The sequence below is a fragment of the Stylophora pistillata genome, chromosome 14 (genome assembly GCF_964205215.1).
Source record: "Stylophora pistillata chromosome 14, jaStyPist1.2, whole genome shotgun sequence".
Taxonomy (NCBI): Eukaryota; Metazoa; Cnidaria; class Anthozoa; order Scleractinia; family Pocilloporidae; genus Stylophora; species Stylophora pistillata.
In genome coordinates this window covers 8847379-8860629 of record NC_142532.1, presented here as the reverse complement: position 1 = coordinate 8860629, position 13251 = coordinate 8847379, and the positions used below count along the sequence as shown (strand labels likewise).

At 34.4% G+C, this 13251-nt stretch overlaps 1 protein-coding gene and 1 long non-coding RNA gene across 5 annotated transcripts in view; one reads left to right on the top strand and one right to left on the bottom strand.

Annotated features, from left to right (window-relative positions):
• LOC111338091 (uncharacterized) overlaps positions 1–13251 on the bottom strand; it is a 21725-nt gene that overhangs the window by 7328 nt on the left and 1146 nt on the right. The window contains exons 1-14 of one of the 4 annotated variants that reach the window (XM_022944511.2): positions 11615–11674; positions 9395–9464; positions 6628–7160; positions 5894–5991; positions 5338–5407; positions 4586–4632; positions 4107–4164; positions 3779–3871; positions 3305–3361; positions 2979–3059; positions 1886–1915; positions 1617–1655; positions 1136–1249; positions 59–154 (exon numbers count right to left, since the gene is read on the bottom strand). In XM_022944511.2, coding sequence (XP_022800246.2) covers positions 59–154; positions 1136–1249; positions 1617–1655; positions 1886–1915; positions 2979–3059; positions 3305–3361; positions 3779–3871; positions 4107–4164; positions 4586–4632; positions 5338–5407; positions 5894–5991; positions 6628–7160; positions 9395–9440 — 1362 coding nt within the window. In that variant the 5' untranslated portion in view covers positions 9441–9464; positions 11615–11674. Of the gene's footprint in view, positions 1–58; positions 155–1135; positions 1250–1616; positions 1656–1885; positions 1916–2978; positions 3060–3304; positions 3362–3778; positions 3872–4106; positions 4165–4585; positions 4633–5337; positions 5408–5893; positions 5992–6627; positions 7161–9394; positions 9465–10116; positions 11532–11614; positions 11675–13251 lie in introns of those variants that run through there. The other 3 variants (XM_022944512.2, XM_022944510.2, XM_022944513.2) reach the window with 3 other exon arrangements.
• Positions 12860–13251, top strand: part of LOC111338092 (uncharacterized) — a 2469-nt gene continuing 2077 nt past the window's right edge. The window contains exon 1 of the long non-coding RNA XR_015995143.1: positions 12860–12928. This is a non-coding gene — a long non-coding RNA (uncharacterized LOC111338092). The remainder of the gene's footprint in view (positions 12929–13251) is intronic.

The window sequence follows — 13251 nt, the reverse complement described above, 5'->3', positions numbered from 1 at the left end:
CAGTGTTGTGATGAATCAGAAAGCAATCTTTTATCACTAGCGACACGATCTAACTTACCAAAAACGTGTAGGTTATTTTCTGGTTATCAAATCGTATTATCTGGAATGCTAGCGGTTCCTTGGGTACTGATTCCAACATCATCATGTTCGACAGCTGGCAAGAAATTGAAGAAGAAAAAACAGATAAGTTAAGGAGTTACTGCGCTTTTTTAAATCAGCTCACAGTTAGTTATTAACCCATTCATTCCCAGATGATGAGTAGAAATTACACTTTCCCCATAATCAAGATACTTCGTACGCATAACAAAATATCTCGATATGGTATCCTAGATAAGGGGTAGGGCTAGATAAAAAGGTATCCAGGGGACAAGTGTTAACAAAACGTACGGCGATATCCACCAGATAGAGATTTATGCAGTGGATACATTGTAACGTTATCTATCCTTCAAACAACCGGGGCCAGACTGTTACGATGTTTAATTGATACAAAGAATACAACACTTTTAAAATCTTACTTTCTCAAGAAAGAAAGAAGAAAAAAAAAAAAAAAAAAAGAATTCAAAAACTACAAAAAAAAATTACAGGGAGTACATTTGATCTAATCCGTTTGAACTGCCAGTACTGTCTCTTTAGACATAGGACCCTACAAGGGATTTCTGGCATCATTACAAGAAACCTTTTTGTGAATAGGGGTGCTTTAAGAAGTTTCACTGATTTCACTTTTGATCTCCCTTTGAACTTGCTCAAACAAAGTTGTCAAAAGTAACGTAAAGTAAAGTAAATAGTCTTTATTTCACTGATAAAATACATATCAAGTGTTACATATATAGAGTAATGGGCTAAAATATGTATTAATTACTTACAGTTAAGTTATGCTTAAAACTAAGTCTATTGATAAAATAATTTTTAAAACGCTCAGTATTGCAAAGCGGATATATTGGCTTAACTTGCCTAAGCCTACGGGTAGCAGAGTTAATCCTGGGAAGGGAGTGGTGCAATGGATGATGTTCCCAAGCGCTTAAGTTTTTGAAGATACCTATATCAGACTTATCTAAGCAAAATAAACCGGAGAAGACGTGTATCTACGTTTGTAACAACGATCCAGGAAGCATTGTATGGTAGTAAGGTCTCTTACCATGAGTGTAGCTTTACAAGAGTAGCCATTTTCTTTCCGTTTTGTGATGAGAAGGATTTGCTCAAAGAGAAAAAGATATCTATCCGTTCTGGTCCCATGCATTCGAAAGGTGTCCTGAGAAAAAGAATAAAGTTGTTATGAGGTCTTATTGTGTTGTATTATTTTAAGAATTTTCATTCACTGAAAGTCACTGGCTGTAAGTTATAGAAGACTTCCTTCCAAAAAAAAACAACAAACAGAATAAACAAACAAAAAAGAGGAATCAAATAAAAGAAAAAGCAAACAAAAACAAGGTGCCTGGTGTGTGCAATAGGAAAAAAAAAAGATAACCCTCTCTGCTGGCCAATTCAACTAGTCAGGGGAATGGGAAATGGTAAAAGAGGGGGGTGCAAACTCATTGACTTTTTTCTTTATAATAAAATGGTAAACCAAAGCAAATTAATTATCTTGTAAGATTAAAACAAATATAGATGGTTCTTACCTCTAAAACTAGACTACCGTATGTGGTAAGATCAGGACCCTGCAGTAGCAAAAGTGTAACAGAAGAAAAAGAAAAAGGTCATAAGTGATCTCAATCACAAGCAATTGACAATATAGGAAAAAAGCAACTGACAATACATTAAATGATTTTGCAATAAAAGTTCATCAATCACAGCCTACTGCAGTCAGGTTTAGACTGAACATTACTGCATTTGGTAACAAGAGATAAACTGCAGTCACAACAAATTTAATATAACTCTTCACACTTACCTCGAAGTCACACATCTGACTTTGAATTTCCTGTAATTAGACAAATTACCAAATTTACAATAATTCTACAATATAACCTCGATACTGCTCATAATTACATTAACTATAATCAAAACTTGAACCAAACTGACTAAAAAGTCAAAGATCTCTACACCCCTTAAGATATTTTCTGTTCCAGTTTTTAGCATAGCTAGGAACCTAATAAAGTATAGAAAGGTCCTGCAAAACTTGTAGCCACATGATCAAACAACTCTAATTTTTCATTCCTAAATTGGAAGGTCAAATAAAAGAGACCAATGTTAAGTACAATAGTCAAAATAGTTCCAAATACAATGGACCATTGAAATGCAACATCAATTCACTGGCTTTATGCCTTAGGCTGAATTTCAGTTCTCTCTAAGCTCGCTCTTACAGCAAGGAAAGAACTTAAAGTTTTAAAATATTTAAGGAACTGCAAAGCATCATGTGTCTGTATCTGCCTCAATCCCTAAACCTTTTAACTCCTATGAGTAAATAACCAAAACATAATTTCTCCTTGCAATATCAATACAACATCAAGCAGACAGGTGAGGAGAATAAAGAAGAAGATCAATGAGGGAATTATTAGTTGATCCAATACGAAATTCTCCAAACTAACATCATAAGAATTGTATGGCAGACAGTAAAGAGAATTCTAATGAGATCTTGGGAGCGAAAGGGTTTGTTTGTTTGTTTGTTTGTTTGTTTATTATTATTTTATAGAACATTAGAAGCAAATTTACACAACCCACATATAGCATTAGCTAGTCTTGGCAGGTATTAGTAATAAATAAGTAGATGCTACACATTGCAAGCTAAAGAAGTATCATTACCACAAGGGTTAACTGCTGTGAGTGTTGAAATGAGTCAGAATACAATGAGAACACACAACCTTGTCATGTATGGGTTGTAATTTTAATATTGCACCATATCTTTAATTGATCATAAATATAACTCCTTGCTGGTTAGAGGATTATTATTTTAAAATGATTTTTCTTGAAGCAAACCCATCACTTAGAATATCATAAGTTAATGTAAGATCATATGGAATAAAAACAAGTCCCTTGATCTCTACCTGCACATGTACTGCTACTTCATGCTGTCGTTTCATCTCATTAATGTGGTGAGCTACTCCAGTCATGGTGGATAGGGCATCCTGTGGATAAAATTCACAGAAAGAACAGTCACGTGACTGTATAGTACTAGGAAGGTTTCTTCAAGTCATAACTAGCACTCGTCCAGTTATCCAATTGATGCAACACCAAACTTCTCTTATGCAATTTATAAGGACAAATTTTAGCTTCCAAAAAAAGAAGAATTACTAATCAGATCTCGGAAGAGCTAATCAGTGGGGAAGGTAATTTTGAAAAGCTGTCATCATCAAGTGACTATGATACTTACTGATATCACATCATAACCTTCTGGATCATTTTCTTTGTCAAAGTGCTTTTGAATATCCTGACGAAATGAAAGTGCACAAATTTAGATTACAAGCACTGCTTTAGCTTGATTTCTGTCCAACAGAAATGTTTTGACCACCTCACCATAACAGGTGCCTCTCTTCAGAGTCACTTTGCTCTGCCCTCAGGTGGCCACATGGTATACTGGGGTGCATCTAGGGAAGGGGTGCTGGGGGTCCACACCCCCCCCCCCCCCACTCCCTGAGCTGAACAGCAGTTTTTTTTTCTAAAACATTGCAGTTATAGAAAATCTGCTGAATCATTTGTATTTGCAGCAGTTCATCACCCGTTAGTTGTGTCCTTTCTAAACTGTGCACCGCTTCTTAAAAAACCCTGGATCTTCTCCCTGGCAGAGGTTTCCTCACATGAAGTATTCAAGGAAAGGTGTTTGGTAGTTACAATTTTTGGTGCTCACCTGCAGCAGAAGGTGATATTTTAGAATTCTTTGTACAGGTTTCAACAAGTATGACCCAAGAGGAAGAGAATGGCCCAATTCAACTTGAATTTTCTGATGACAAAAAGATATATTCACATCATGTAAACAATACAGAAGCCTTAAGTACTTAAACTACCTTTGATCATATATTGTAAATGCTTCCAGGAAAAGTCCAAGATTAAATGCAAAATATTCTTAAGATATATCACACATTTATTGATAACCTGTTTCTGTAACATACACATTATGATAATTATGTACCACATATCTGCTGGAGCAAACATATTTATAATATGGACATGCATACCTTTATAAACTCGGCAGTCTCTTTTTTCTGTGTGGATTTTGTTAGTACTTCCATGGAACTATTGTAAGGTACATCATGCATCAGGGTTAAATAATACAACTAAGAGAAGGATAGTTTTACTTACTAGATGCTGGTATTAGAGTATCTATACTAACAGCTACTGCTTTAAAAAAGACAATGTTAGAATGTACAAGACTAGGAGGATGTCTGTGAGAAAAAAAGCTTACTTTATCTGGAAACTTTGTTTTGACCTTTAGATACAATAGTGACTATTCTTGTATTGGCCAAAAGGAGGAGAGCTGTTCCACTAAAAAGTGACATCTACAAGGTCTGTTTAATGAGTCACACCCCCACACAAGAACTCCCCTCTTGAGTTGGTCTGATTCTTCTTCGTCATACACTTACAGCGGTAAAAAAGAAAAACCATTGTTCTAGCCAGCAACAATTAATAACTATCACATACATTCTTTATCACTTACATTGGGTAATTTGTACAGTATTCTGTATATGTTACAAAGCCTGTTTCCTACAAAAGGAAAGGAAGATGATAACTATGTCAAAGGAATGAGTCATGGCTACGCTACTTAGCTTGCTGACTACATGTATTTCAAGATAGCTAATGAGCAGCCCAAAAGTGTGTCTTGTTGTTAAGGTTTGAAGGACCAGTAAATATATACTAAAAAATCAAATCATTTGCTCTCCATTTCTATGGATATTAATTGATTCAGGCTTTGCCTCGTCAACTCTTATCCCACAAAAATCTCAAGTTCACATTTATTACATGAATAAAGGGGGTAAGTTTCTAAAGAAACTGTGGTGCTGTGTTGGTGGGGGGTATGACACAAAAAAGGTAAATTTTCCAATGTAGACCTTTTGAGCGTTAGCCCTTGAACAGAGCCAATGAAGAAGTCTGGGCTAATGCTTGAAACATTAGGTCTAGAAACTCTCTGCAACAGCCAAATTTCATTATTATTCAAAATTACTTAATTAATATTTTAACAGACCACACTTTGCCAACAAACCTATTAATAAGTTTTTTCCCACCTATAATTTTTAATTTCTGACACGGAAAAGTAAAGTGAAATCCATTTTCACTATCCACAATAAAGTAGCTTAAATAAATCAGAAAAATGTCACAAGCTCATCAGTTGATAAAACAAAATGATCTCATACTCTAAAAGAGTTCGCTTTACAACCATCATTAATACAAAAGTCATGGACTGCTGCTTACCTTGGAGACAAATAGATTTGCTACTTCTACTGGATCATCACCACAGATTTCCAGTTCAGCTAGAAATGACCTTCAGAATGAAAGGATGCCTTAGTGGGTATTTAATTATGTTACAAAAAGTCCTTCCTTTTGCCTTTAAGTTATCAGTGATTTGACAAATACCCACAAAGGAGGCAATTTCTACAAACTAATTAAACTTTTGACCCCCTTTAAGTGACTAACAACTAATTTCTCCTTACAATATCACCCCTGAATCACGCATTAAGGTCAGGAGAATAAAGAAAATGACACCAGCTAAAGAAGCTCTTGATTGTGAAACAAATTCTCCTTGTCAGCACCATAGGAAATGTATAGAGAACAGTATAGAGAATATGCAGGCTGATGAACATTAGGCTGTAAAGGGTTAAGAGCTGAGAAAAATACAGATAAGCCTGATTGCATATTGCAAACAAATATTATCAAAACACCACTAGTATCTGAACAGAAAAAAAAACTTCATCATTCAACTGAATTGAATCCATGCATAGGCGGTGTAACAATTAAGTGTTGCACTTACTTATTAAATTCATATATTTCTTCTATGTTCATAAATAAATCTTTAATATCCAGCTCTGAAAAGGGAGATTTCTCATTTCTCATTTTCTCCAGATAGCCCTGAAAACAGATTGATGAAGTTAAATTAACATGTTTTAATAAATGATCACTTTTTACATTTTTAAAAATATGAAAATGTATAATTAATATAACAACTAAATGTTGCAGTTTATTGTTAGCTTATGCAAAAATTAATTTCAACAATTTTTTTGGTATTTTCCTTCATGGAAGGGGTATGGTGGTGTACCAAAACAGCAGAGTAAAAAACAAATCAAATTAATAAAAAAAGTATTCTGACTCTAAATTAACCTTAAAGCGTACCAAATAAATCCATGAGGCATTGAGTAAATTTTCCTCTAATACTTATGTCCGTGCATGTACTATGTTTTCAAATAATACACTCCTTCTGTGTTCCCGTTATCTTTTTTTTCACTCTAACACGTTCAGAAATGATAAAAAAGGGAATTCCTCCTCTCTAAAGTAAACTCATTTCAGCATAAAGGTGATAAGACGAAAGAAAAATCTCAACTATAGGATATTGGTTGATTACAATTAAACAAGTTTTCAGATCTTTATCTAAAAGAAAAGAGACATGGACAGTGCAGAGAGAAAAACTTAGTCCTTGGGAATGAAAGAGTACAATGGATTGCAAAATTGTCACAGTTTACTCAATAATCACATGGCCATTAAATGTACCTCAATGATCTCTTGTAAATGTGAAACATAAGCTTGCTCAGTGAGAACAATTTCCTGGACAACCCTCTCAGTGTGACTAGATCCTGAAGCAGTGGATATACGATTCATATTCACATCAAGACAATGAGAAGCAGATTGTTCAGAGAGAGTTGATGGTGCTCCATCCTCAGAATAACTTGACTGTGTTCCATCTGCTTCAAATGCCTTCTTTAAAGAAGATACCATTGTCTCTTTATCAGATTCATTTTCTGATGAAGCATCTTTGTAAATAATTTCAACTCGTGGATGAGAATTTGATTGCTTTTTCTTTTCATTGCCTTGTGTTGAACAGTCAGAAGACTGATTCTTTTCAAGGGTGGGTCTTCGGAAGAACCTCTTGGATGACTTTCTCGGTGACAAGATTGAGTTTGATTTGGGAGAGGCATATCCATTGCTGACTCGCTGTGGAGATGCTGCCCTCTTAGAACGAGAACCAAAGGACTCTGCTCCACCAGCACCAGGTGACTGAGGGTAGTTTGTGATTGGTGACATTGCTGTGGACATAAAATGTAATTAAAAACTGTTCTGATTATTAATTCATCAATTCAGTTGCAATATTGATGTATTAAAAGGCTTAATTTGCTAGAACAAAATAAATAAATAGTCAATATTCCACATGTCTAAAGGTAAAGGAGTGAGATTGATTGGCAACATTGATGTGAACATAATATGTAATTAAAAACTGTTCTGATCATCATTGATCATCAACTCAGTTACAATATTGATATTTTAAAGGCTTTACAAGAACAAATTATAAAAATAGAAAGTCAGTATGTCTACAGATTTCCACATGTCTACAGATAAAGGGGCAAAGTTGTTTTGGTAAAGGATAAATTTGTGCTTCATTATCAATCATAAAAATAGTCAAGAGTCCTGACCCTTTTAACCTTGTTGTAGATTTGGATCATCTTTTATGACATTAATATGTAGCTTCTTTTGAATATAACAGAATGAAAATGAAAAAAAAGTAGGATGACACAATTTTGAAAACTACACATGTCTGACAAAATGTTAACTTGAAGATACATTAAACAGAGTTGCTGTGGATTTTCAAATTAATGCGTGTGAACACTCAAAGTCTGTGTACTATAGAAGTTAAAATTAATTTAAGACAAGCTGTAAAATTTGACAAATACTGGTACATAACATCTCTAGCACATTAAATGTGACTTGCATCAGTGGTCTAAGAGAATGGACAATCGACAAGTACATACGTGTAAACTATGCAACTTAATTATAAATGTATGCACAAAAATGGCTGATGCTTGTTAGAAGCATTTTTAAATCAAAAGTTTTTGAAATTATCAGCTGACTTAAAAACAATATGGATGCTATAATAATAATAATAATAATAATAATAATAATAATAAAAGATTTATACCACGCCAGTATCCTACTGTTCAAAGGCACCTACAAAAAAACTTTAACATTAACACTTAAGACAGCTAATATTAATTATAAAAGGCTTTTCTAAAAAGAAAAGTTTTTAATCTACTTTTAAAAACAGACACAGACTGAGCATTTCTAATTTCACTTAGCAAAGCATTCCATAATGATGGTGCTGCTACAGAGAAGGATCTTGCACCATATGTTTTCAAGTTATAGGATGGAGAAACCAGAAGGTGCTTGGATATTCATAAACAGATTGTTCTCTAGAACTCATGTACTACCCCAATACTCAGATTAATGATTGTCTCATTGTGTTAACAGTACAAAGTTCAAGATTATTGTCACATTTATAATAGGCCCTCAGGAAAACTGTCTCTAAATTTTGAGAGAATTCAACTTAGGGCTAAAACTTTGATATTACTGACAAGGAAAGATTCAAAGGTAGGGGAGCTACTAACAATAACTTCTATGCCCAATTGTTTCTCAAAACCAATTAGCCATATTATCCCACATTAGATGCACATTTAGACACAATGTTCCCACACAGGAATTCTAAACCCTGATCAGTTAAAGCCCTGATCAAAAGCCCTACATCTCTTAATGATGATTGATACAGCTACTGTAAGAGGAAACATGTCTGTATTCACATTATGCACATGTTTTTGAAGTGATTCAAACTGAATACAGGTATTATCAACTTCAGGGGTTTCATTAATGTTTTCTGCAGGAGGGCAACTGGTTTTCACAGGCGGGCAAAACTCTTTGAACTGAACCTCTTTATAAGACAAACTTTCCTCCAGAAGGTCAAATCAGGTGGGCAAATTAAGCCGTCCTCACAACCAGTCAATTTGCCCGGTGCCTGGCCCTTAATGAAACCCCTGCAACTTTACAATTTATTTATGTCATTGACTTACATTTCATTTTGACATTACCAATAAAATGAACAGTTTTGTTTGGCATTATATAATGTTCAGCGGTGGCTTGATGTTAAATAAATCAAAGACATGTAATTATTCAAGATTATTCAACAGTTTCTGTTAATTACATGGTTTACTTCTAGCTAGATGGTTTACCCGATGGTATTACAACAATAGTGAACGACAAGTTTTTAGTGAAAAGCTGCCTGATCAGCTTTCAGTCATATCTGAACAATCAAGCAAGACATACGTCCTACTGATAGTTCGAATATACATTTAGAGAATTCCACAAGTGAATCACACAATGTGCACATAGAAGAATCAACAATTACAATGTAAGTGATACGCTTGGTGTAAAAGAAAAATTGCACAGAGGGTTCCTAAGGGTTAACAGTCACAAAGTTACATCAGATAGTTCTTACCAACAGCAGAAGCCTGGTTTAAAGAACTTGTAACTTCAACAGACATTGTGAGTTGACCATTGCTCACGATCTAAAATAATAACCAAAGATATCACGGAAAACAATCATCATCTTCTTAATCAGAATACAGTAAGCAATGATCAGGGAGAAGACAACCTATATGGTTACAACAACACTTAATTGTTTGTACACATACAATATTACTTCCCTGACCTTTGCATGCAAATAAAAACAATTTAAACAAGAATGTGTCTTCTGCAAGAAATATCTTAGTTTAGCTTTCTCAGAAAAAATTGCATCAATCTTTGATTAAAAAAACTGCCAGCTTTTGTAAAATTAAACAGCCATGTAGCTTAATGAAAAAGTTTTGAACATTTGATCTTAAAATGTCTGCTTAGACATAAGCACCTTCAAAAATTAGCTTTGCAACAATATGAACATGTTGTAATTTAGAGTGCTGGCCTTTACAAATGGAAGCAATATGAACCATATATTGTTTCTAAAAAACTAAAGGATATTAAAAAAGCTGCAAACTCAAGGCTACTTTAAAATCATGATAACGATCATGATGAATATTGTGTAATGACTGTTCCCAACTATATATCGGTGTAAATGGAGTAAAAACCTAATTCTGACAGTTAAGAAGTGTTTTAAGAGTCAAAAACTAACATTATTGCTTAATTAATTAATATTCTAACAATTTAAGGTTTTTTTCCACCTACAATGTTTAGTTTCTGACATGGAAGAGTAAAGTGGAATCCATTTTCATTGTCCACAGTAAATGGCTTTAAATCAGAAAAATGACACAATTGAGAGACATCAGTGGAAAACTAACTGAACAAATTTATTACACCACAACGTCGCTATATTAACTGACACCACAATGCTAGGAAAATGGTGTAAATATTTTTTGGGCCCCACTCAGTCATTTTAGCATGGACCGCTAGCCTGACAATGCTCAACAAAGTGATAATAATATCTGAAACAATTTAAAAGCCTCGACATTATAATGAAACCAAGGTTACAACAATTTGTAACCTTGGATCAAATGTTCAAATTGTAAGCAAACTCAGGAACATGTACATGAACACAAAAAGATTTTCCATCGGTCTTTTCTCATACATAAAGATTGCATGCCATTGCATGTACATGTAGTTCAAATAAAAAGATATTTGGAAGAGGAATCTAATGCAAAAGAAGTGGCTGTCCTTGAACATGGCTCTGTGCCAGTGTGTCTGGCTTCTATTCATTGACCTCTCAAATAAGCTAATAGCTTGGATGGCGATAATTGCTGAGTCGGAGGTACTAAACAATACAAATGCAGATCGTCAACAATTATCAACACATTCTCAAACAGGAAGGCTAAAATTGTAAATCTAAACAAGAAATTGTAAATTCAAGAAAGAAAACCCCATTTCAGACCATACTGCATGGAAATGTCAAGTTGTAATTAAATTACATGTATTCTGTACATCAAACTAAGCTCTTTGCAAATTTAAGAGGATATTCAGTCATATTGGCAGAACAATCTAAAATTCTTAAGGAAGAGATTAATTAGGATTACAGCACTGGTAACTGAACCAACTAAAAAGTAAAACCAATAACTGCATGAATTCAAATCTAATCCTCCCCAATGAAATCAATCTTGACATTTCATGTGTACAATATTTTGAGATAGTCATGAATTTCCTGCTCTTGCCGACATTCAGTCTCAGGATCTCACAAAGAAAATCTCACCAAAGATTGATGGCAGGAAGTAATTACCTCAGCAAGAGTGTAGAATGACTTGATCAAAAGGAAGGAAACAGATGTATATCTAAATGGAAAATTTTGTGACACAAACCATTGATGTAAGAACTACACATAAATATAGGTGTAGAAGCTGGAGAATTTTTTGATCTTATACTAAATGAAAACCCTTGTCAATATCCTAAACTAAAAATACAATTCTTTCAAAGATAGATGTTCTTGGAAATGACCAAATTTGTGAGACAAGGAAAACTTCATATTCCCCAACCAGGATTTGAAACCTAAACCTTCCACTTAGATATAGGGCCTTATACTCTTGAGCCAAGCCATGTAAGAGAATGTATAGGATTACAATCACATTTCCTTTTCTTCAAAAATCACAAACTAGATGAGGTATTTCAACCACCATCCTGAACACAATATTTGTGGCCAGTAACACAGTACTGACAAAATCAAATGGTGGCAACTTACAAAACCTGATAAAAATCTGTGTGGCTTGGCCAGGGTCCTCCAAGTTAACCCCTTCTTCCTGTCCACTTACTTCTGGCATAATTTCCAAATTCCCAAAGGAAACCCTTGAACAAATGTTAACTGAAGAGCACATAATTATTCAAAAGAAAATCAAATCACGATGGGAAACGATTGAACACAAGAAGAAAACAAGACCATCAGAATCATAAGTTCTACAAATTGATGCTAATTTTTTTGTTGTAACACAATCTCCACAGGCTACTGTTTACAATTCCCTCCAGGGAATCAAAATTCCTAATACTGAGTTTGGCTCTCTAGATATACGACTGATAACCACTAAAGCCACAAAAATCGTGGTTGTGAGTTTACCCAGACAAATCCACGACATACTCAATTACAACTTAACTGTTGCAAATATTTTGACGAGGTTAACTTTGCTGTAAAACGTAAAAAAAAAATTAATCGATGTAAACAGATATAGTGGTTACCCGTGAAGCGAGAATACTTTGGATCAAAGAGCCATTTAGTCCTTTTCACAACACAAAAGAGGTCAAACACAACAAAGCTGGAGAAGATGGGGTCAAATGTTTCTTGACAGCGAGTAAGTGACATACACCGATAACAATCAACATATCGGTTGCGATCAATTCTCGAAAATTTATCTTCTGTTTTAACCATGATTTCACAATTCACAATTCACAATTCGTATTCACAACAGCTTTTCTATCGAGTATTTCTTGGTTCTGTTTCATGTAAAACTTCTCGAGATGACAAATTACGCTACAGATCCGGCCGATATAAACACCCATTCTCGCTTCAATGACTCCGCATAGCATCTTTTAAAAAAATTACCACGGATTTTGAAATATCAAATGTCGCAACTGCTAAGTTTTTAAACCGCTTTGAGCAGTATTTTCCCGGTTGTACAAACCTAACACCAAATAACGAGTAAAATAGTAGCAAATAACTCTTGAATTAATGCCAATTAGAATTTCGGTGAAATTACCCGCGAAAAGTCGTGTTTTTAAATCGTCAACTTCATATCACGAAAATTCAAAATAACGCTTCACAATACAAATATTAACTTGAGACTGCATCAGCTCCGCAATAAACAAAATCAGGCAATAACGTCGATGTAAAACAAACGCGTATCATGACTTTTAGAGCTCTAATCTTAATTTTATAACCGAATGTTACCCACGACATTTTTCTCTTGAACAATGTTCGCAACCTTTCACGGGGCGAATTTAAATAAAAACCGCAAAAGCTACACAGACAATGCAGGCTTAAGACATCACGACTATGCAGGAAAAGGTTGGTGGCGGTTTATTTTGTGTATTATTTCCTGAATAAGGGAAGGTACACAATTTGTACCCCGACATCTAGGATGCCAAGATCAATTAAGACCATGGATGAGCATTACCGAAAAAAAAAAAACCCAATGAGTCATTATTCTTTCACAGAAATGTCATTGCTTCAGTAATAATGCTGTTTCTCTGGGTACTTAAGTGCATACTTTTCAAATATCGGTAATTTAAACAAATGCTAATATTCAATATAAAATGTTCGTTGTTTCACTGGAAATATTCAATCATGTTGAATTGTTGAAAAGCATTCGCAACCGTCTGTTCGTCGGA